General features: G+C 36.4%; 1 protein-coding gene across 2 annotated transcripts in view; it reads right to left on the bottom strand.

Annotated features, from left to right (window-relative positions):
• cdk16 (cyclin-dependent kinase 16) overlaps positions 1-20,966 on the bottom strand; it is a 37,434-nt gene extending 16,468 nt beyond the window's left edge. The window contains exons 1-8 of one of the 2 annotated variants that reach the window (XM_051902537.1): positions 20,565-20,966; positions 12,482-12,662; positions 8,810-8,974; positions 4,722-4,855; positions 4,224-4,349; positions 2,848-2,904; positions 1,625-1,739; positions 945-1,039 (exon numbers count right to left, since the gene is read on the bottom strand). In XM_051902537.1, coding sequence (XP_051758497.1) covers positions 945-1,039; positions 1,625-1,739; positions 2,848-2,904; positions 4,224-4,349; positions 4,722-4,855; positions 8,810-8,974; positions 12,482-12,602 — 813 coding nt within the window. In that variant the 5' untranslated portion in view covers positions 12,603-12,662; positions 20,565-20,966. The remainder of the gene's footprint in view (positions 1-944; positions 1,040-1,624; positions 1,740-2,847; positions 2,905-4,223; positions 4,350-4,721; positions 4,856-8,809; positions 8,975-12,481; positions 12,663-20,564) is intronic. The other variant, XM_051902538.1, reaches the window with a different exon arrangement.
• Between the last annotated feature and the right edge of the window lie 725 nt (positions 20,967-21,691).

Here is a 21,691-nt window from a genome sequence, read left to right as displayed (position 1 = left end):
CCAGATGAGGAATAAGGGTCTTATCTAGCGAAACGATCGGTCATTTTCTAAAAAAAAAAAAAAAATTAAATGTATATACTTTATAAACACAAATGATCGCCTTCAAGTGGTTCCGCCAAAACGGCACTTCCGTATTCTTCAAAAAGCTTACACTGTATGTCCTACACCTTCCCTATTCTACTTACGGAAAAAACGGTACTGGCGCCACGTTCGTTCCGTAAGTTCAATAGGGAAGTTGTAGGACAATCAGCGTAAGCTTTTTGAAGAATACGGAAGTGCGGTTTTGGTGGAACTACTTGAAGGCGATCATTTGTTTATATAAAGTATATACATTTAAAAAAAATTTAGAAAATGAGCGATCGTTTCGCTAGATAAGACCCTTATTCCTCATCTGGTATCGTTTAAAGCCCTTTGAAGCTGCACTGAAACTGTAATTTTTAGAAAGAAATACATAAACATCTTGGATGACATGGGGGTGAGTAAATTATCATGAAATTTTAACTGGAAAGTAAACTAATCCTTTAAATGACATTTTTTATCTTTTTTATCATTTTTAAGTGTTTAAGCATTTTATTCTGATTCTGATTTATTTTGATTTTAAATCATTTTTATTATTTAATTATTAGCTTTTCATTCAGTCCTGATGTTGTTGTCAATTTAGTTATTAAGTTTTCTGCACCAGATAAAACTGCTCTATCACTTAATTTTAGGCTGAAAGTTATTTAAAAGAAAAGATATGCCATCGATAAATAATTTCAATTTCATTAACCATGTTTGCACAAGAGAAAATTGACTAGTTTAACTACTTTTAATTATGAGTAGCATGCAGCTTGGCAAGCTACAGTTTCCAAATATCTTCTCCTACACTGTTGTGTAGATGACTGCATGTGTGAGATCATGAGTACTGTAAAAAGTGTACAGAGTGCAGTGAAATACTGACTCACCAAGTACTCAAACACGAGCGTAAGAGACTTCTGAGTGTGGATGATGTCATGAAGAGTCACAATATTGGCGTGTTTCAGGTCCTTCAGCAGAGACACTATAGAGACATAGAGAAAGATTATTCCTCAAACACGTGACCTCTGGTACTTCACACGCCTTTATGAATATTCATTGAAAAATGACAAGGACAAAACGACAAGCTACTCAAAGTTAGTCTGAAGCAAACATTACTGCAAAAACAGCTGCTAAATAATTTTTTTTCCAAACGAAATCAAACTTAAATGCACTTCTGCTACTGTACCTTTATAACTTTGGTATGTAAATGATCTCTGTTATGCTTTGCTAGCCTCAAACAAGCTGTTTTTGCAGTTTAGTTTTCATTAATGGTTTGGGTGTCCTGGGGAGGAAGCTTTGTGTGAACGTTACAGTACATCAAACGTTATTGAAAAAAAAAAAAAAAGAGCACAAAAATCCTGCTTTCCATACTATAACCCTTTTAACCAGATGAACGATGTGTAAGATAAGCCGTTGATAGTGAATTTAGGGACTCACAGGCTAATTTAGAACCTCTTACATATAAGAGAACAAATGTCTGTCACTACACAAGCATGTGGGAAATTTGGGGCAGTAGTTTGCTGATCTAATTTTAGTGCCAATCCACTACGGCATGCTTGTAACTCACCTTCTCTAATGGCAGTGCATGGAGCTCCTTCCTCGTGCTCCAAACGGATCTCCTTCAGAGCCACCAAGTTATCCGTCAACTTGCTGCGGCCCTTATATACTGTAGCGTAGGTGCCCTGAGAGAGAAAAAGAAGACAATGCAGAGGAACGTGACTATGATGCTTTAAAACTTCTATGTACAACTGGCTGTAAAGTAGGGTTATTATCTTTAACTAAAACTATTAAAAAAATTTCTGGTAATTGAAAGAAAACTGAAACAAGTAAGGGATAATCCACGGCTAGCTAAACGATTTTAATGCAAGACTTGGAAGCAAAGAACCACTCGAAGAGAAGTGTTTAATGCACAGCTAGCAGTGGATTATCTCACTTATACCATGGTCATTTGCCAGCATTGACAACTTAAATCTGTTATGCAGAGTTTGCAGCGCAATATTTGAACTACTGAAGGGGGAAAATTAAGGTTATTCTGGTCATTTATGGCTCGTTACATCATTACATTTTAAATCAGACTCATAGATAAAGTAGTGCGTAAGATTACATTTATTTGAATGAATGAATTATAGCATTTATTTGAAGTAATTATTGAGAGAGAGGGAGAGCGAGAGAGAGAAATGCGAGATGTGTGTGTGAATTACCCGTCTGTGAAGCTGTTAGTTTAATTACCTCAAAAACAGCGGTGTTACCCCTACGTTGCTGAGAAATATAATGGAGCAATTCAGTAGCAAATCTAATTTATTAATAAAAGTAATGGGGCAGCGTTGATAAGTCTGTGCTGCCAAATTTTATGTGTGTGGGCGCAGCGTGATCTCCGATCTCTGTGCGCGAGTGACGTGTGTGTTTCAATGAAAACAGCACATTAATATTGAATGGTGGTTAAACTGACTTGGAACTACCTGTGCTTTTAACAATTTTATTGCACACCTTCCAGACAATCATAATCAGAGTATTCAGACCATGGTATAAAATAATATATAAATATTAGTTGAAAAACAAACTAAACAAAAATTAGAAATGTTGCTTAGGCTATAAACTGAAATAAGTTTAAGTTGAAGCTAACTAACTAAAAACTAAACTAGCTAAAATTGACATAAAAATAAATTAAATCTAAATAGCAATATTTGAAAATAATAATAAACTAAAAAACTAAAAATATAAAAATAAAAGCTAATTAAAAATATTAATAAAACTATAATAAAAACTAAAATAACACGACTGTGAAGTTACCTCCCCTAGTTTATCCAGCTTCACGTACGTCTCCAACTTCCCAAATCCGATCTCAGACTGCAGACACACAAAGACAAAAAGTATGTCACAACATGGTCCTAAAAAGCAACATTTAACACAGGGATACAGGGCAGAAAATTTCAAAGGCATTCATGTGAACTCATTAGAGTGCACCCAAATCACACTGCTCCCGTTTCAGATGGCTGTGCTGGTCGCAGAGGTTTATATAATGCACACAGAGAACATGAGCTTAAATATATCTCCCCAAAATAAATTGGGAACAACTGAAGTGTAACAAATGAAGTGTTTAAACGCATCACAGATCAAGCGTGTGTCAACAGCACTGAATAAACATCACGGTCTGGGTTTATATGTCATATCAAGGGCAGCTGAAGTCGCAGCATTTTATAATAATAAACTCAAAACACGATTTTGACATTGTTAAGAATGTCTGCATCATATTTCAACCCAATATGAAAAGAAAAACAACTTTATTTTGAAATAAAATGTATAATGTATATTATTTATAAAAAAAAAAAATAATAAAAAAAAAAAGAATATTTCCCTTTTAAATCATCAATGCAATGTGGAAAAAAAAAACATTCTATAGACAATTTACAAAATAATCCTATATGATTTATTTATTTGATTTATTTTTTTGACACAACAGTAGTCTTTCTCGTACTGAATTTATTCATTTAAACACAAATGTGTTTGGAAGTGTATGTATATGTGTGTGCATATATATATATAAAAATTAGATAAAAGCATCTACCAAATGCATAAATGTAATAAAAAAATCCCATAATAATTCTAAAACTAGGCTTCATTTTCTTCAATAAAAAAAATAAAGCTGCTGCAATCCTTCTTTTGATTTGGGGCATTACTTTATGAGGTTCACGCTTTCTCCTGTGACACTGTGCAACTAATATTTTGGGAACGGTTTCAGCAGCAAGACATGAACGCTTTTCTTGTCTGTGTGTTCGTAATGGTTTTAAAGCAATGATAATGTGACCCTGAACAAACAAGAACAGTCAAGGTGAAGAGAAAAGACACTTGAAGAGAATGAGAGATCAAGCAAAAGAACTGGTGTCAAAAGAAAACAACAACAACAGTAAGGCATGAGGCTAAAAGTGGAAGCCCAAAGAACTTATAATTTAATTTAATAAAATATGATATCATATTAAGTGATGTTACAAAATTTATTAGACTAATATATGGTATGGGCCACAGTGAAAAGTGAATAACCTCACGAAAAAAATTGAATTTGAGCAGAAAAATCGAAACTGGGAGAGAGAGAAAAATAAAATAGGTTTACAGAGAGCAGAGAGAGAATGATGGGAAAATAAGAAGGAAAACCAACAGAGAGGCATTACCAGCGATACTCTGCGTAATCTCCGGCTGAGCGGTTTGTCAAACAGGGGGCTGTTGAGGCTGAATTTCTCCAGGTAGCCATCAGGAAGCCTGATATCGGCAGGCAGAGACAGACGTTTATTTATGTCCTGAGAGGGAAGGAGGAGGGGAAAACCATTATTAGTTAAGGCCTAAAGGTTCTGTTACACTCCATAACAGTAATAACCTATCTGGCCCGCAGGCTAGTCATCTAACTGATGGCTACCATGCTGTGGAGCATTTTCAGCACCCACAATGCACCATTAGTCACGCACAACTGATGTACCTTCAATAGCAACAAACAAGCTAATGGTTATTATGTGGTACAAGGTTTAATTCAAGCAAACAAAACAAAAACAGAAGTAAGCATTAGAAAATTGTATGTTTTTATTACCCAACATGTCATGTATTATTCACAGCATCACGCTCTAAAAATAGTGGCTAGAAAAACAAGCCATGCACAGTCAGAAACGTGAACGTACCTCTGAGGAAATTTTGCGACCAGGATTGTTTCTCAGACGAACTCGGACGGGGCTGTGCACCTCATCTGAGGATGTGGCCGAAGCCTGATCGCTCTCTCCATCTGAACCCATTTTCACATCCTCGTGGACGATTTCTGCATTTACAGACACACGCAAAAACATTGGCTTGCTATTCCGACGTCACTATTTCAATGATACTGGTATAATTGTTTGAATAAGTCAAATTTAATGTTTCTAAATGTCTCTCCACTACTTCATTATTCTAATTTAAAACACGCAAATAATGCTGATGTATCATTTGTGAGCCTCCAACTCTCCAAATGCATCTCTTACACATTTATCTGCCTGTTTCCCGCATCTGATGCATTTATAAGACTCAGAGATTCAAACCACACTACAGCTGAGGAACTACTTAGCTGCTCTGAAAGGAGATCCGTCTCGTACCCACACAAAAGGAAAAAAATAGAAGTCATTATCTTCCACTCTCATTTATTCACTCGCTGTCCCATCCCCCCCATTAAACCATAACACAACCTCCCACCCCCTCTTGCTCCACACACTCTGTCTGTCTATATCAGTGTATAACAGCGCAGTGGTTCTCAACTGGTTTTGCTTCAGGATGCAGATTAATCAGAATAAATAAATCAGAATAATTAGTTGCACCAAATTAAACAAAAATTGAAATGCAAAATTATTAATTATTAACTTTATTAACAAAAATCTGTCATATTTCTCTTGAATTTTTGATAGTTTCACACTCTTGGCAGCCAATAACTGATTTAGTTTAGGTTTCTTTTATCTTGTATAATTTTATTTATGCTTTGAAGATGATTGCATGTAAACCCACTTTTTATTCTGGTTATGTAGTCTTATAATCAATTGTCTTATACTTCTACAAAAAATGCTGGGTTAAAAACAACCAAGGTTGGGCTGAAAAGGGTCTTAAAATGAGCCCAAAATAGGTTAGAAATTAAAAATCAGACACACAATTACTAGAGGCAACAATAAAAATCAAAAAGGTAAACATTTATTAATAAGCAATTTAATAAATGTTTATTGTTTAATTATTATTAATTAAACTTATTAATAAATGTTAATTTATTAAACATTAATAAATGTTAATTTCCAACATACTTTGGGTTTATTTTAAGTGAGCATTACAGTAATTTTTATACAACAGTTGAGTTGAAATTACCCAGCAGGTTGGGCAAACATTTAACCCAAACTCTGGGTTAAAACATTGGGTTGGTTTGTTTTTAACCCAGTGTATGATTTATGATCCTATGATTCATGTTTATTTTATTTACATCATTTATTTCTATTCTATTATGCTTTATCTCATTGTGTTACTGTCATTGCTTATATTTTGTGTCAATTGCTTGTTTACACTTGTAAAGCACTTTAAAATTGCATTGGATTTGATTGAAAGGAGATTAATTTTTTTGATTGATGTAAAGCAACTACCATTTTTGAATCTGTCTAATTTGGCTATCTTCTACCAAGTGACATTTATAAATATACAAAAATATTGTATTGTCTGACTGGATGCACGGACTTTAAACAACAAAAGATATGGGAAATGTTTCTTTCTCTCTCTCTCGATAAGCATATTTACTTTGCTATTCTAATTATGCACAATTATACGGTTAGTTTAATTTTATCATTTGCGTTTAGCGCTGTTTTTCCCTGGGTTGCAACCCACCAATTGAGAACCACTGTAATAGTGTATGTGTCTACACTGCATTATACGAGAGTCCAAGCTGTCTAGTAGAGCTGGGAATCAAGAACCGGTTTAATTTTTTGTAAGAAAACATGGCAACCAAATGATTTTATGATGATCAGTTCCATTAACCTTCTGAAACGTTTGCATTCTTCCATCAATGTGGACAGAACTATATAAGCTATATGAGCTTTATAAGCATTATATTGCACATCTTATTTTCATTCAGTGTGCACGTGAATCAACATTTAAGCAAGTGGTTCACTGCTTTTGTAGACGTCTATTGAGACGTCTAATGAGATCATTTTAGCAAAATAGTAGGGCCATTCTACAGTTGGAAACATCTTGAAAAAAAATGTCTTTTTCCACAAAATTTGAATGCATGAAAATTGTATAATATCCAAGTTAAACATTTCTAGTAATTGTGCAGTTAATTCTCATATTGTATTTTCAGAAAGTTTTGGAATATTTTTCCTCTCCCAAAATTTGTCACTACCAAGCCACAACAATAAATAATTTAATAAGAAGACTCTTATTGACCTATTAAGATTTTGTTTACATCTATCTTGTAAATATATTTTTTGTTTTTAATTTATTAAAAAGTTTTCACAGGTAAATCAATAACAATTACAATATTTCAAATGTAATTTATGAGATTTGTTGTATTTTGAATCCAATGTGTCTTTGTAAAAGGCATATAGTTTATCAAACTGATTTCAAAGTTAAGGATTTGTTAGTTTGAATATACACTGAACTAAACACTATAATAACATCTTAGTTGATCATTCAATATACTTTATTTTTGACAAAACATCCCATGTTTCGGTTGTGACTGCACATTTTCAGTAGTGACAGTAATGTTGTGGTAGTGACCATATCGCATTACAGAATTTTAACTCGCATACTAAAACACGACTAAAACATACTAAAATACTAATGATTTGCATAACTGTACTAAAAATTGTGTTTTTTTTCCCCCCAAATAAAGGACTGTGTGTTCCCATTTGTCACTACCAAAACAATGATGTCACAACCAAAACTTCACGTTTCAGTCATGACTGTTTCGGTAGTGATCATTTTAGATACTTTTGAGCCTAGCTCAAAGATGCTAATCAGCACATGGTTAGCTAGCGCAGTTCTGAACAGTTGTACACAGAAAAAAAAAAAAAACTAAATTTTAATCGAATAACACTCAAAAAACAATAATGTCACAACCGAATGTTCACCATATGTTTGGGTCGTGACTATTTCGGTAGTGACCATTTTAGATACTTTTGAGCTTAGCTCAAAGATGCTAATCAGCACATGGTTACCTAGCACATTTCTGAACAGTTGTACACACATAAAAACTAAATTTTATGGAATAACGCCCAAAAAAGTTTGCTTAATTGCAGAAAAAAGGTGTTTGGTAATGATGTTCCTTAAAATTACACAGATTTTCAGACTTTTGAACACATTTACTTAAAAAATGATGGTATCTATTCACCATGTAGCTATGAAAGGGAGGGACACAGGAATATTTACTGATCAAAAATGTAGGGGTGTAGTTAAAATCAGTCTCAGCCAAAAGACTAAAACTGTTTCGGTAGTGACATGAAAATGCGGGACACTTTTTTTTTTTTTTTTTTTACATAAAATTTCATGATTTATAAAGAAAATATAAAATAAATACTTTACTTTAAAAAAAAAAAATCTAAAAGATATTTTTCAAAACAACAAATGGAAAAAAAAAATGCAAAAATTATTCATTTTCACATGTTGAAACTTAGGGGTTAAGGTTCGGGACAGCCACCTCCCAATTGAAAGTACCCAATAAATGATGATTTTTATATATATTAAGCTTACTGATATTTTAAATATTATTGTGGGATTCAATAGATAATAGAAGGATCTTTGTAAACATCTAAGATTTGAATTCTTAAATGCTTTTTAAATGTGTTTTATGGTTGTGGGACAGCAGTTTGCACCAATTCTGTAGAATGGCCCAGTAATAACAGATTAGAAGCAATTACGCAATCAGAAAGTCTACAAGTATACAATTCTTAAAAAAAAGTATTATTGTATCTTTGCTGTCTTTATATCTCTTCAACCCACTTTGAATCTAGCAAATTTTGAGCTTAAGAGAAATAAAAACAGACAAGTTGATTTGTCATTACTGTTCTGCTGAAATTATCTCATTGTTTGACAACAGGCCTTTAAGGGAAGTGAATGCAAAAGGAATGGTTTCTAAAAGAATCATTAATAGAAGCGATAAGGAACACTTAATCGGAAGCAAAAATTCCTGATGATTCCCATCCCTACTGTGCAACCTCACACACATCACACTCTCGTCCTCTGTGTGCATGCGTGTACGTGCGTGTGAATGTACCGAGGCGCGTGGTGTGGTTGAGATAGGAGCTGAGACTGCGGCCCAGGCTGCGTGGTCTGCGCAGGGCGCTGCTGTAGGACTGCAGGAGGGAGTGCATGCTGAAGGAACCCCCCGAACCTCTCACTGAACCCCGCAGACCACCACTGCCGCCAACTGGCATGGCCTCTGGGAGGGAGGAGAGGGGAGGAGGACGACACACAGAGGAAATGAGGACGAAGGAGAAGGGGGGGGAAGGGCAGAGAAGGAGCCGGAAAGGAGAATGTAAATGTGGCGGGACACATAATGGAATTGAGCATTATGGGTAGGGAGAAGAAAAAAGAGCAGAAGTGAATGGAAAAGGGGTGAATAAAGAAGATTATCGTATTATGGAGATAAAAAGAAAAGAAGAAGTGGTTGGGAATGAGTGATATGGTTCAGACGGAATGGTAATGTTAGGTTGCAAGTGTTTGTGATTAATAGGGAAGAAGGAAGAAAAACAAGGTTGGAGGGGGAAGGGTTACAGGATGAGAAGGGGGAAAAAAAAAAAGAGGAAATATCAAATTAAAAACAGAAAAAGTCAAATTTTAGAGCATGCATTCATTTTTCCAAAACTGTTATGTTAAATAAAGTTATTAAAGGATCAATTTACAAGGAACATCTTCAGTGTTAGTAAACGAGGTTCAAGGGCCACAATTATTAAGCAACGACACTGATAAATTCATTTTCTCGCTGCCGGTAATTGTTTCTAATGAGGCTCTGCGCTGTGGCGGCGATTAAAACGACACACAAGGGCATCGATTCATCAGCATATGAAAGCCAAAATGCATTTCAAATTTGTGCAGGGTTTGGAGAAATGCCAAAACACACTACAAAAGAAAGAGATGGATTTGCAGAGTCAATATGATGATATGTTTGCGTATGGTAATTACAATACATAGCATGTACATGTATATTATTAGCTTGGGTGAGACGGTTATGGAGATAGATGTCAAACTGAAGCTGTTTTGTTGAAACTGTCAAGATGAGCAGGATCTGTCAGTGCAGTTAGCTTGAGATGGGAAGCCATGCTGGAAGACACATGCTGATTGGTCAGAGGGGGTAACAGCAGGCAGGAGACAGTAGCTTAGCTCAACGCACACAGAGCCATAGCCAGCCCTGACAGATTGGCTTTAAAACTCATTTCGATGTTTTAATGCAATGCTTTAATGCTCTATCTGCATACCAGGACCACACTGGCAGGCAACACGTAGGGAGGCAGAGGTGAATGTATATGCATTTAATGACGAATGACTGAAAGACACTTCCTGTGTTTGATGAAAGTATCTGGTTGAGTCTTAAAACCACATGGTGTGAAGCTTTCTAGTGGATTCTAGAGTGTATCAGGACTTTTAAAAAGCCAACATGAAATCAAACACAACCCTTATTTACTTTCTGTGTAAATGTCTTGTACATTCATTAGTGCAATCTTTCATTAAAATATAGTCCTTTTCTCAGTCTCTAATAAAAACCTAATCCAATCACATCATGATGGATAAAATGTTCCTGCTGAATATTCCACTTTGTTTTCTGTTGCATGCTGTCAGCAAAGAGTCTATTTTTTGTCTTTTTCTTATTACAATTCAAACGCAAGCTCACAACTTAGATAAAATGTAATTTCTTTTGCCATGACGCTGTAGAATCAAGAGTGGCACAGCCAGTGTTGGGGGTAACGCATTACAAGTAACTTGAGTTATGTAATCAGATTACTTTTTTCAAGTAACTAGTAAAGTAATGCATTACTTTTTCAATTTACAACAAAATATCCAAGTTACTTTTTCAAATAAGTAACGCAAGTTACTTTTTTTAACACAATTAGTTACTTTTTTAGGGAGTAACGCAATATTGTAATGCATTACTTTTAAAAGTAACCCAAACACTGGGTGCAGCACCTCCACTGAACAGTGGCACAGGAAACACCGCTGTAAAGTAAATGCACTGTATTAAAATTCATAGGTTCCCTGTTTCAAATTTACAGCATAGCTGAAGTAAAAACCACAGATCTCTCATTAAACCATAAACAGAGAGGAAATTAGCAATTCAACTGAAACTACATCTTTTACACTCAACATGCTGAGAATTACAGCACTTAAAGAGGTCTGTTGACAGAATAAATGCTCTTTTTGAAGTCTGGCCATTAGCAACAATTCTGGCAACTTTCTGGCTGCCATTATATAAAAACCCTGGAACAGATTGTACAGATGGCGCTGAATTTGAGCTGTTTTCATCCCCTCCGGTAAGAATGCTCTCTCTTACACACACACAAACACATACACACTGGTTAATAGTTAATATGAGTGTCTGATATATTACATGCCACAGAGTTTTCATGCACGTCCCGATATTGGGAAAGAATGACTGGCACAACCTAGAGATGAAAGGTAATTATGTTGCAACATGTTTGGTTAGATATGCTTAACCACACTAACTTTGATTAGTGATCATTAAACAGATAAGTAGGCCATGTTTGCACATTTTCTGCATCAATTGCATCTGTGGAATACGGCAGAATGGAGTTAAGGCCCGTTCACACCAAGGGTGAGAACTATATTGATAACAATAAAGATATAGTTCTAAAAATCTTTCTAAATAGAAATAGAAATAGAATAGCAGAGTACACACCACAACTATAACAATAACAGAGAAACAATATAACTGGAATCACTTTCAGAATGATTTTTTTTCCAGCTGATGAACAATAAAAACACTGACAGCCAATCAGAATCCATTCTGCATTTAAAGAGGCAGAGGACAAAACTGCAGCACATGCTTAAAATAAACAGAACAATATTGTGCGCTGGTGTGGACACTAATATACTTATCTTTACAGTTATCTTTATAGTTATCGTTCTTGGTGTGAACGGCCTTTAAACATGGTAGAATGTGTTAAACGTTGCATTATAGTCTAAATATTTAATAAACAAAAAAAAAAAAAAAAGCAAGTGAAGAATTTTAGTTCTTTGGAAAGCTGTGGAACGTTCTGTGGAATTCTCCAGATTCCATGCAGGTTTACTGACAAGCTAATAATGCAATAATTAAAATGAAACCGAAATCACGACATGGCTTAGAGTGATTATCAAATTGCAAAGCCTGGGATTTAATTAAAAAAATACAGGCACTATATTTTTCAGAGTAAAGACTGAAGACAGACATTATTATTAGTATTGTAATTTTACAGTAATGTCAAATAAAATTATTATTATACTATTTTTCTTAAATACTTTTTTATTTTACATTGAATAATGAGAATAGTAATATCACTTTTTTTTATTTAGTCATTTCTATGTTTTTTATTTAACAATAACAATAAAAGTAAAGATAGTAAAAATAATAGTTATAATTATTATTATTATTATTATTATTATTATTATTATTATTATTATTATTTTATAGCCATATTGATATATACTCTCAATTTTGCAAACCTGGAATTTAGTTTAAATGGCAATATTTTACCAGGGAAAAAAAAAATAAATAAATAAAAATCAATCACAATTAGATTTTTTTTTAAATCACGCAGCCATAATGGGCACTTTTCTATGCTTTACTGTTTAAATGTAACGCCATCCATTCAGCAAACCATTATATGTCGACTTCTGCACTAGAGATCAAGTGTGGCTTCCACGTCATATTTCAAGAAAGTGAACGTTACCGTACCGGAATCGCTGTGCGCTCCTGTGTCCTGAGAGCTGATGGTCTCGCTCATGGTCTTGTCCCCGCTGTTACCCCCTCGCAGCGTCAGGGACAGCTGCCGTTTGATCTTCCTCATGCGGTCCATCAGTGGGGGTAAGGGGGGCCGAGATGAGGGGGGTGGAGGGGCTGCCACTGTTCAACCGCCCTGTCGGAGACACACAAATGCACAGGCAGGACGTTACACACTGCTTCCTGATTCATCTGATATCTTCCGTGATTACCAGACAGAGCAAAGTCATGCATTTTCAAGGACGCCATTCTCTTAAGAACTGCTTTAACATATTCTGGGATAAACATTAGCTTAAAATTATGGGTTAACCATGGTAAGACAAATGTGGAGCAGAGAGGTGATTCAGAGGACACTGAAGCACTGAACGTTATTTGAGCGGATGGCGCTCTATGGAGTGGACAACAAAGTGAGAGACAGTAACTGGAAGAGGTTCTCGGCGAGAGATTGCACCTAAAATAAACAAACCACACAGTAAACTGTAATTGCACACATAAGTAATGATTAACAACAGTGTTTTCACACTCATCATTCTAAGTGTGACTGTTTTCATTTATAAATCAAGGGCTTGCAAGGATTGCAGACGTTGCGGATTCAAGTGTATTTAGGCCGGAAATGCAAGGAATCCAACTGGGAGACTCTCAGAGAGGTGCAAACAGACTAATAATTGCACAAACAGTTCTATTAAAACACTCTAATAGAGTCTGAGCAGGGAGAAAGCACTAAACACATGTTAATGATCACAGAACAGACTTGAGCAGCATAAACATTCATCTCAGTTCAGTGAAATTCAGAGACTATGGGTATGTTCACAATAGCATATTACTTTTTCGCAATATGCACAAAACACTCAGATGACCTACTACAATGTGCAGTACACACAAGCAGAGCACACCGAGTTTGAGACCACAATGCAAAGCACTCAACTTGACCTTCCATAGTGATATTAACCATTAAGATCTCCTTCTCGGCTCATACTGTGTAATTAAAAAAGCATTTCCGGATATGCTTTTGCAGTAATCTTAGATACAAATAATACGTAGCACAAATAAACACTGGTACTTTAGTAACGTCTGCTAGGCTTAAGGGTATTTTAAGATAGCAGGCTAATCAGTTAGGGCATCCCAAGCTATTATGGTAGTATGCTAACAGGCTAAGAAGCTACCAGTGTACATTAGTTCTGTAGTATTTGAGTTTTGGCTGTCCCTAAATGTACAGCAATTATTTTAAACAACAACAACAGTATGCTGCATACAGTATTATATATATATATATATATATATTTTAAGGTAGTTTTCTATTAAACACAGACTTGAAGAGAAAGCAAACTAATCCTCAGTGCTTGTGGGGAACACAGGGGCTTCTCTTTAGGAACAGCCAAAATACCAGAAGGTTTTGCCTTTCCTTTTTAGACAAATCACATGCTTTGGCACAAAGATGAGCAACAATTTCAACTGCAAATCCAAGCTTTGGGTCCTTGGACTTAATGCGACCCACTAACAAGTTGCCTGAGGACGGAATTCTACTCAGGCACAGGATTTCAAAACACTTGCTTCCTGTGCAGATAGATATCGTTGTCCACACTAAAAGAGATTTAACATGCTAAACACAGGCCACATGTTCTTTAGAAATATTTCTTGAACATCTGTGAGATATGATCATGTTAACAAACCACTCAAAAGTAAGAGTGCAATGAGTCTCAGTAGTTTCGGTTTGATTAAAACAAACTCTGGTGCGATTGCTCTGTTCATTTGAATAAGTGTGAACGCTGCAATCCAAAGTCTGGTTCGCACCAAACAAGCGGATCGAGACCGCTGAAAAGGTGGATCTCGGTCTGCTTCCAAACAAACTCTGGTGTGGTTCAACTGAAATATGAATGCAACACACCAAAGACATCTAAACAAACAAAAAACAGGATGTGATGTCACCTGATATGACCCTAAAAAGGACAGAATCCTTAAGCATACCTGGTTCTTCTCTTCATAGGAGCTACGTTGCCCATTACAGTCTGGTACAGGCATTGGAAATGCTGTATGCTTGCAGCTAGTGTTGCCAAAATATCAATAAATCGATAATATCGATACTGAAATATCTGAATCGGTTCCAATACTCCTTTTCTGCAATATCGATACACCGATACCAGCTGCGCGTTCTCACTCTCTCTTCTCTTCGATGGCGAACTGACACGCACCCGCCTCCTCCGGGTCCACTGGCGCGGAGCAGAGCAAGAGTTTAATTCATCCCTATGGAGTGAGCGTGAAGCTCAACTTCCATGGGAATGAACTAAAAACGCTTGCTCTGCTCTGCTCGCTTCGCGCCAGTGGAAACGCACTGACACTCGTCTCGTTGTCTCCAGTTGAATAGTGTTTGTATTCCGCATAATTTTAGTCATTTGCGCAGGTTTCGCGCTAGCACATGCACCACTGATCTATAAAAGTGGCGCTCTCATAAAGCCACTCAAACAGTTTGCAAGAACCAAATTGTGGCTTTTCGTGATTAAACGGTCAAATACAAAATTATGTCAAAATGCCTGTCTTGCTGAGTATTCAGGTAAATACAGTCAGTTTTGGAGCATAAATAGTTGAGAGAATACACATGTATATTGGATCCGTGCATAAGGTCTTAAAGTGACAGCAGCCTAATAAACCTGCTGCTGTCTGTCATGTTAATCAAAGAACAAAAGACAAAGAAAAATCACTCGCTGCTCTTGACTGAAAAACTTTTGTAACTTTAATTGTAAGCATTATTCTGTATTTCATTTTTACACTGAAAATTATTCACTGTTATTTTACATTTGATTACTTTCATTTCTGTATTATTTCTTATCTGAATCCTACTGTTAGGCCAACCTGAAAAACTTAAAACCATGTTTATTTAATTTGTCTTTTTATTCTATTGTATTTATTTACTATTTGTGCTATTGTTTGCAATTTGTTTATTTGTTCTTATTTTATTACTGATTCTTGTTCTTAATTTTTATTTACTTGTCTTTTTTTTTTGTAAATGTAGTTCAATCATTTAAACAATGCCTCCTTGTGCTGTGTGTAAGCTATTACAAGATAACCCAAATTATCAAAAATTTGTGAGATAAAAAATTATCTGTATGACAGTATGGCAGTTTTCCCCATGGAATCGAAAATGGTATTGAATATCGATATTTTTCAAGGTATCGTATCGAAGTTGGAAATTCCAGTATCGTGACAAAACTACTTGCAGCACATCTTCGTTTGTGTGTGACGGAGAAATTCCTGGTGCTGTTTTAACTCCTTTTTACACATTTATTCAGCTGGTAAAAATACGACATGTACATACATCCATGCGAGCACATTTATCCCAACACACAGCATTGTTTTGGATGTTCGGCAAGTTCCTTCGCAAAATGTAAGTCATTAAAGCATTTTTTCTGTCTTCAGGTTTGGTGTTAAAAATGACAGTGTGAATGCCAACCAAACCAGGACTAAATACGTCATTTTCTTTTTTGGTCCGGACCAAAAGAACCAAAAGAACTGAACTGTGTGAACACACCCTTAATCAAAGAGGCATTTATGACTAGAAAATACACATCATAGCAGTATTTAAAGGTGATAAAAATATGTAAAATCCAAGTTGAGGGGTTTAAAAGCACATTAAGCAGAATGCACAAGGTTTGGAATCATTCAAGTGATGACAAAGGAAAACCTTTACCAATTTTTTTAACATAGTCACGTCATCTCAATCTAAAGCATGTGGTGGCACATAGTGAAAAGACCAAAGGGTTTTTAGCCACTCCAAGGCAAACCATTGGAAGGTTAACACCAAAAACACTACGAATAGTTGAAATACTTGAAATAGTGAGAGTGGTGTTTCCTTTCTTCCCTGAGGGGGAATCACGGAAACACACGTCTGAAATCCAAGATGCCAAAAAATACAAATGTTCAGGAGAAACATAAAAAAGAAGAGCAAATAAATTGGAACAGAGCCAATGGCAATCAAGGCACTACAAGGCATTTAAAGCCTCTTTGATTTATCCTACCCATAAACTAGGATAAACCAACCAGCCTAAAATCAGACCTTCTGAATCAGACAATCAACAGGAAATACAGGGCGATCCACAAACCTTCGCTCTTGTTTATAGTAAAGCAAAGTGCTCTGAAGAGGAACTTTGACTGGTAAAGGACACTGTGTAAAATTTATCATGTTTTGCATTTTAAAATAACAATCAGTCACATTCAACCGGAAAAGAAAACCATGGTCGTGTGCTATGTGGCTGAATGGCTGACAAAGCAGTGTGTTATATGAGCTGCTCCTATGCCAAGATAAATCTAGTCTCCAATCATTTCGGTAATCAAAGACAAACAAGACACAATTATATATACGTAAGCTTAAGCTGTTTACCCTCCACCCATTTTTCACTCCACACTGGCTTCATTCATGACCTGGTGAGTGATTGCAGCCCCAGAGGAGAGCAGCAGTGGTCTACACTGGGTTAAGGGCCGTTTTCAGCTCTCAGCAACGTCTTAGTGCTGCTTAATCAGGGTTGATGACTCTTTAAGACTCTTTCTACCGCTTTTCATTACTGCCCGCAGCAGTCGACCATCAAAACAGCATGCAGGACAGCATTCTGTGGGCCCCTGCTAACTAACACAAGACTAACCGCATCTCAACTGTCCTGCAAACAGACTGGCAGGGTTTGGTTTCAGAGCCGCAATGTTTCTTTAACTGACCTGCATCAATACGGCGCAGGCTGAGGCTCATTTATCCACTCCATAGGTCAATAAATGCTTCATGGGGTTCGGACGACTGACAGTGACAGCTTGGTCTTCGCCCATGTGGATGAGTTTACAAACCTGCTCAGCCAAGTGGCAAAAAGTGGTCTGTTTCCTTAAAGGGGTCATCTTAAAGAGGTCCTTGGTTATGATTTCACTAAAGTCTGCTGTTAGAGCATAAACATCATCTGCAAAGTTACAACGCTCAAAGTTCAATGCAAAGGGAGATATTTTCTTTTACAGAAATCACTTATTAAAGACTACACAAACAGCTAGTTGGGACTACAACAAACTTCTTCCTGGGTTGGTGACATCACAAACCCCAAAGTTTACATAAACCCCGCCCCCAAGAACACATCACAAAGGGGGTGAGGCCATGTTGGGCTGCTTTAGAGAAGAGGAAGAGTTGTTGTAGTAGAGTGTTGTTGCATTGCCGTCATTTCAATGCTGGATCTGCACAAAAGATTAACATGACGGCACATGCTAGTTGATGAATTAAATCAACTCCACAGCAACTACATACATTTATATACAAAAGTTGTAACTTCTTCCTGATTCTCTCCATCAGTGTCCGACTCCGGTTTGAACAATGGTAAGGCTGAACACCGTTACTGACAATCCTCATTTTGGCTGCGTGAGATTCTCCAGCTTTGTTGTTGAGCAACTGAAGCGTGAGCTGTTAAAGCTCTGCCCTCTTCTGGAAAGCGACCTGGGAACAGCAGCTCATTTGCATTTAAAAGGGACACACACAAAACGGCGTGTTTTTGCTCATAACCAAATAGGGGTAAAATTTGACAAGCTATAGCCTAATAAATGATCTGTGGGGTATTTTCAGCTGAAACTTCACAGACACATTCTGGGGACACCAGAGACTTACTTATATTACATCTCGTAAAAGGGGCATTAATAGGTCCCCTTTAAATTCCCATATGATGATATGCAAGAGAGTTAAACAAAGCACCGGTCCATGCTGGCCACAGGCCTCCAACATCCCTCTCCAACTAGACTGACATGCATCCAAACACAAGGTGACACCCCGACGGGGGTGACCTTCATAGAGACTGATTCTGGAACACCAGGTTCAGACAGCACTACATCAACCAGCCTCTGAGCGCAAATGTGTTTGTGTTGCTGTCATTTCTCCATGGTGGAAGAAAAGCGGAAGAAGGTGTTTGTACAGTGCAGCACTTCATCAATGTTATTATGCTGGTGACACATGCCAGGATTGGAAAAATCAGCCTGCTCATGTAGGTTACTTTCTATTCATTGAGGAATTATAGGCTCTCACATTCTCAAATACTGCAATAATGAAGTACTCTTGCAACAGTCAAAAGAAAATCAGTTACTTGCCAATTATGCCCAAAGCTATGGAACACACTACCAATAGATATTAAGGAAGCCAGCTGGCTAAATATTTCTGAAAGAAAGCTAAAAAGGGATCCTCTTATTTTAGCTTTTAATTATTTATGGTATTTTTTTTACTTGTACTTGTTGCTTATTGTAATGCAGCTCAAAATGATTTTGGCCTACAATACAAAAAAAAAAAAAAAACATTCCTTGTATGAAAAATACTACACAAATAATGTCTTTTATTATTATTCACTTACTCAGAGGAATAGTTTGTTGTCAACAACATGCCACGTACAATTCTAAAGTCAGGGACGACACCAGAAATGTTGTAGGAAAATTGTATGGTAAATGGTAAGAAGGTATTTTGGGAATATATCTTTAAGAGAAACAGCCTACAATACCAAAAACAAGATCATGTAGCCAAAATAAGCCAATGCTTGACCAATCCGCGGATACTGAGACCTAGAGAGCAGGTCAAAATAATGCTGATTACATAACAGAAAATACACAGAAGTGCTAAAAAGAAACAAGCACTTGTTCTACTAAATATTCACTTTAAATTCACTAAACCAATATAGGCCTACTCTGAAAAAGCTGTTGGTAAATTTGTTGCACTAAAACAAAGATGAAGTACCACTTCTGTTTATCATGAACAGATTTTAGTCAATATATCCCTTGTATATTACAAAAAAATACCCTTAAATATGACTACAGACGATTTCTGCTAGCAATACACGTTCCTTTGGAATTATTCTAGTCTTGCTTCTAAGTCAATTACCCTCAACACGGAAGTCAAAGGTCAAGTGCTTTCCCTAATTCTTTTAAATAAGCTATGAATGGAAACCAATACTTAGCCTAAATGTGGGTTGATGAAAACCATCAAAATTATGCGTGTAAGGCTTTTTAGTGGAGAAAAGCAAACTTAAAGACTCCTAAACTATCTGTCACAACCTTATGATAATACTTTACAACCCAACCCACTCAACATGCACCCACGCCTCCAACAAGCCATTCTGAATCAGACCGGCAAACTGTCAAACATTCGCCTCCATCTGACCAGATTTGAGTCTTTAACTGTGACTTCTCGTTACTGTATCTTACACAATGTTTTGATGGAGTCAGACTGCATCACTCTTCCTCCTTCCCCATTCCATCAGTTAAACTTGCACCAAAAGTGGTTTCACCAGCTGGGAAATCAATGATCATTATGGCCTTTTTATGCTAGAAATGCAGCTTTACCTCAGGATAACAACATGAATTCAATACTACATATTCACAACAATGACGTAGACTTATATAACACCACATCATGTTTTGAATGAGTGACGTTATGCTGTCATCACAAGATATTTTGCCACCGTAAAATACGTCACAGATAATGTTTCCTCTCTCTTAAAGCCATTTCATGAAATAATATCTTTTATAATATGAATATGTTAAACAAAACTGCTTAAAATGAACATACACCTTTAATAAATACATTCTGTTTCAGCATCTGAGGTAATTCAGATGACATTATTAGAGGAGCAAACATGACAATTATTCAGGCAAGATATAAATAAGTAAAAAATAATGAAATTAAACATTGATTGCAGCCAGACTGCTGACTAATCCACAGTAAAACACACATAAACACGCTAGCCAGGTTAGCTAGTTAGCTGGCTTTAAAGACCAGCACGAAACGGCCATTGTACAGGAATGCGGGAATGATTCCTTTTTTTTATTATTCTTTCATTCTAGTTTTTCGGTTGTCCATTCGCATGTATCATAAAACAATCAGTTTTCATTCAGACAGCCCAACCGACCCAAGCAGGATATCACACACATTGAGTCCGGCTCGAATAAACTCCCACAAAAACGGCCTAAATCTACTTTTTCTGTCACGTTATGATGCTTTTTCCACTTTAAGATGAAATATCAGAGTGGACAGGGGAGGTTTTCTTACCCGTGGGGTTGAGATCCGTGTGCGCTTGTGTTAGTGAGTGCGTGTTGCTCGTGTAATCTTAACAGCAGTAATAATATCCCAAAGCCGCCGCGCGCTCCCAATAGTCCTCGGCCATGATCATCTAGTGCTGCTGCTGCTGCTCGTCCGGTCTCCAATGCTGCTGGAGAGACTCATCTATACCCCGCATGTCTCACTACTGCTCCTTTTTTGCTAAAACGTTACAGCAGCTGTTCCTTTCCTTGCCAAATCCGGACTGGAGTGGATCATGGAAGCGACAGAGCAGCTGCGAATAGATTCAGGAGTCATTCACTCCACCACCACAAGGACTCATTGGATACATATAATTATGTCGTTGAGCTAATTCTTATGTAATTAATGAGTTTTATGTTATATCTCAACTTTACTATAATGCATTCTTGATTAGATTGGTTTTGTTAATTATGCGTCCCTGCAGTCATGAAATTTGAATATGAAGTGCAAGCGCTCACCCCTAATAAATTAAACTGGCTCATAATGGGCTGTTCCAAATTCCATTCAGGCAAGTCAGACTGTACCATTCAGGCGGAATGCGCAGGGGAGAGGCAGTGGGAGTGCAGCGTCTAATGCAGAATGCTGTGAGCCACTGTGTCATGCTGAGCTGTTACATTTTTGACATATTATTTGTTTACGAAATTACGTTAAATTGCAGTTGTTTATAATAGGATCAGTTTTTATCAGTTTTAAAAGGCTTCTAAATGTTATGTTGTTCCACCATAGCTTAAGATCATGAGTTATTATATGGATTGTATACTGGAATTTAAACAGTCTGTATGTATGTATGTATGTATCTATCTATCTATCTATCTATCTATCTATCTATCTATAATATTTGTATATATATTTGTGTGTGTGTGTGTGTGTGTGTGTGTGTGTGTGTGTACAGTATATATATATATATATATATATATGTTAACATTATATATCATTATATTATCATAATGATTTGTAATCAGGCATGGGATTCAGACATTTTAAATATTTATTTATATATTATTTCAAATAAAAAAAATATCCCAAAATCCAGCCTACATTGGTCCTCCCATTTTAATAAATTTATATTATATATGTGTTGTAAAAAAAAAAAAAAA

This window comes from Ctenopharyngodon idella, chromosome 8 (assembly GCF_019924925.1).
Source record: "Ctenopharyngodon idella isolate HZGC_01 chromosome 8, HZGC01, whole genome shotgun sequence".
Classification (NCBI taxonomy): Eukaryota; Metazoa; Chordata; class Actinopteri; order Cypriniformes; family Xenocyprididae; genus Ctenopharyngodon; species Ctenopharyngodon idella.
This window is presented reverse-complemented; position numbering and strand designations above follow the sequence as displayed.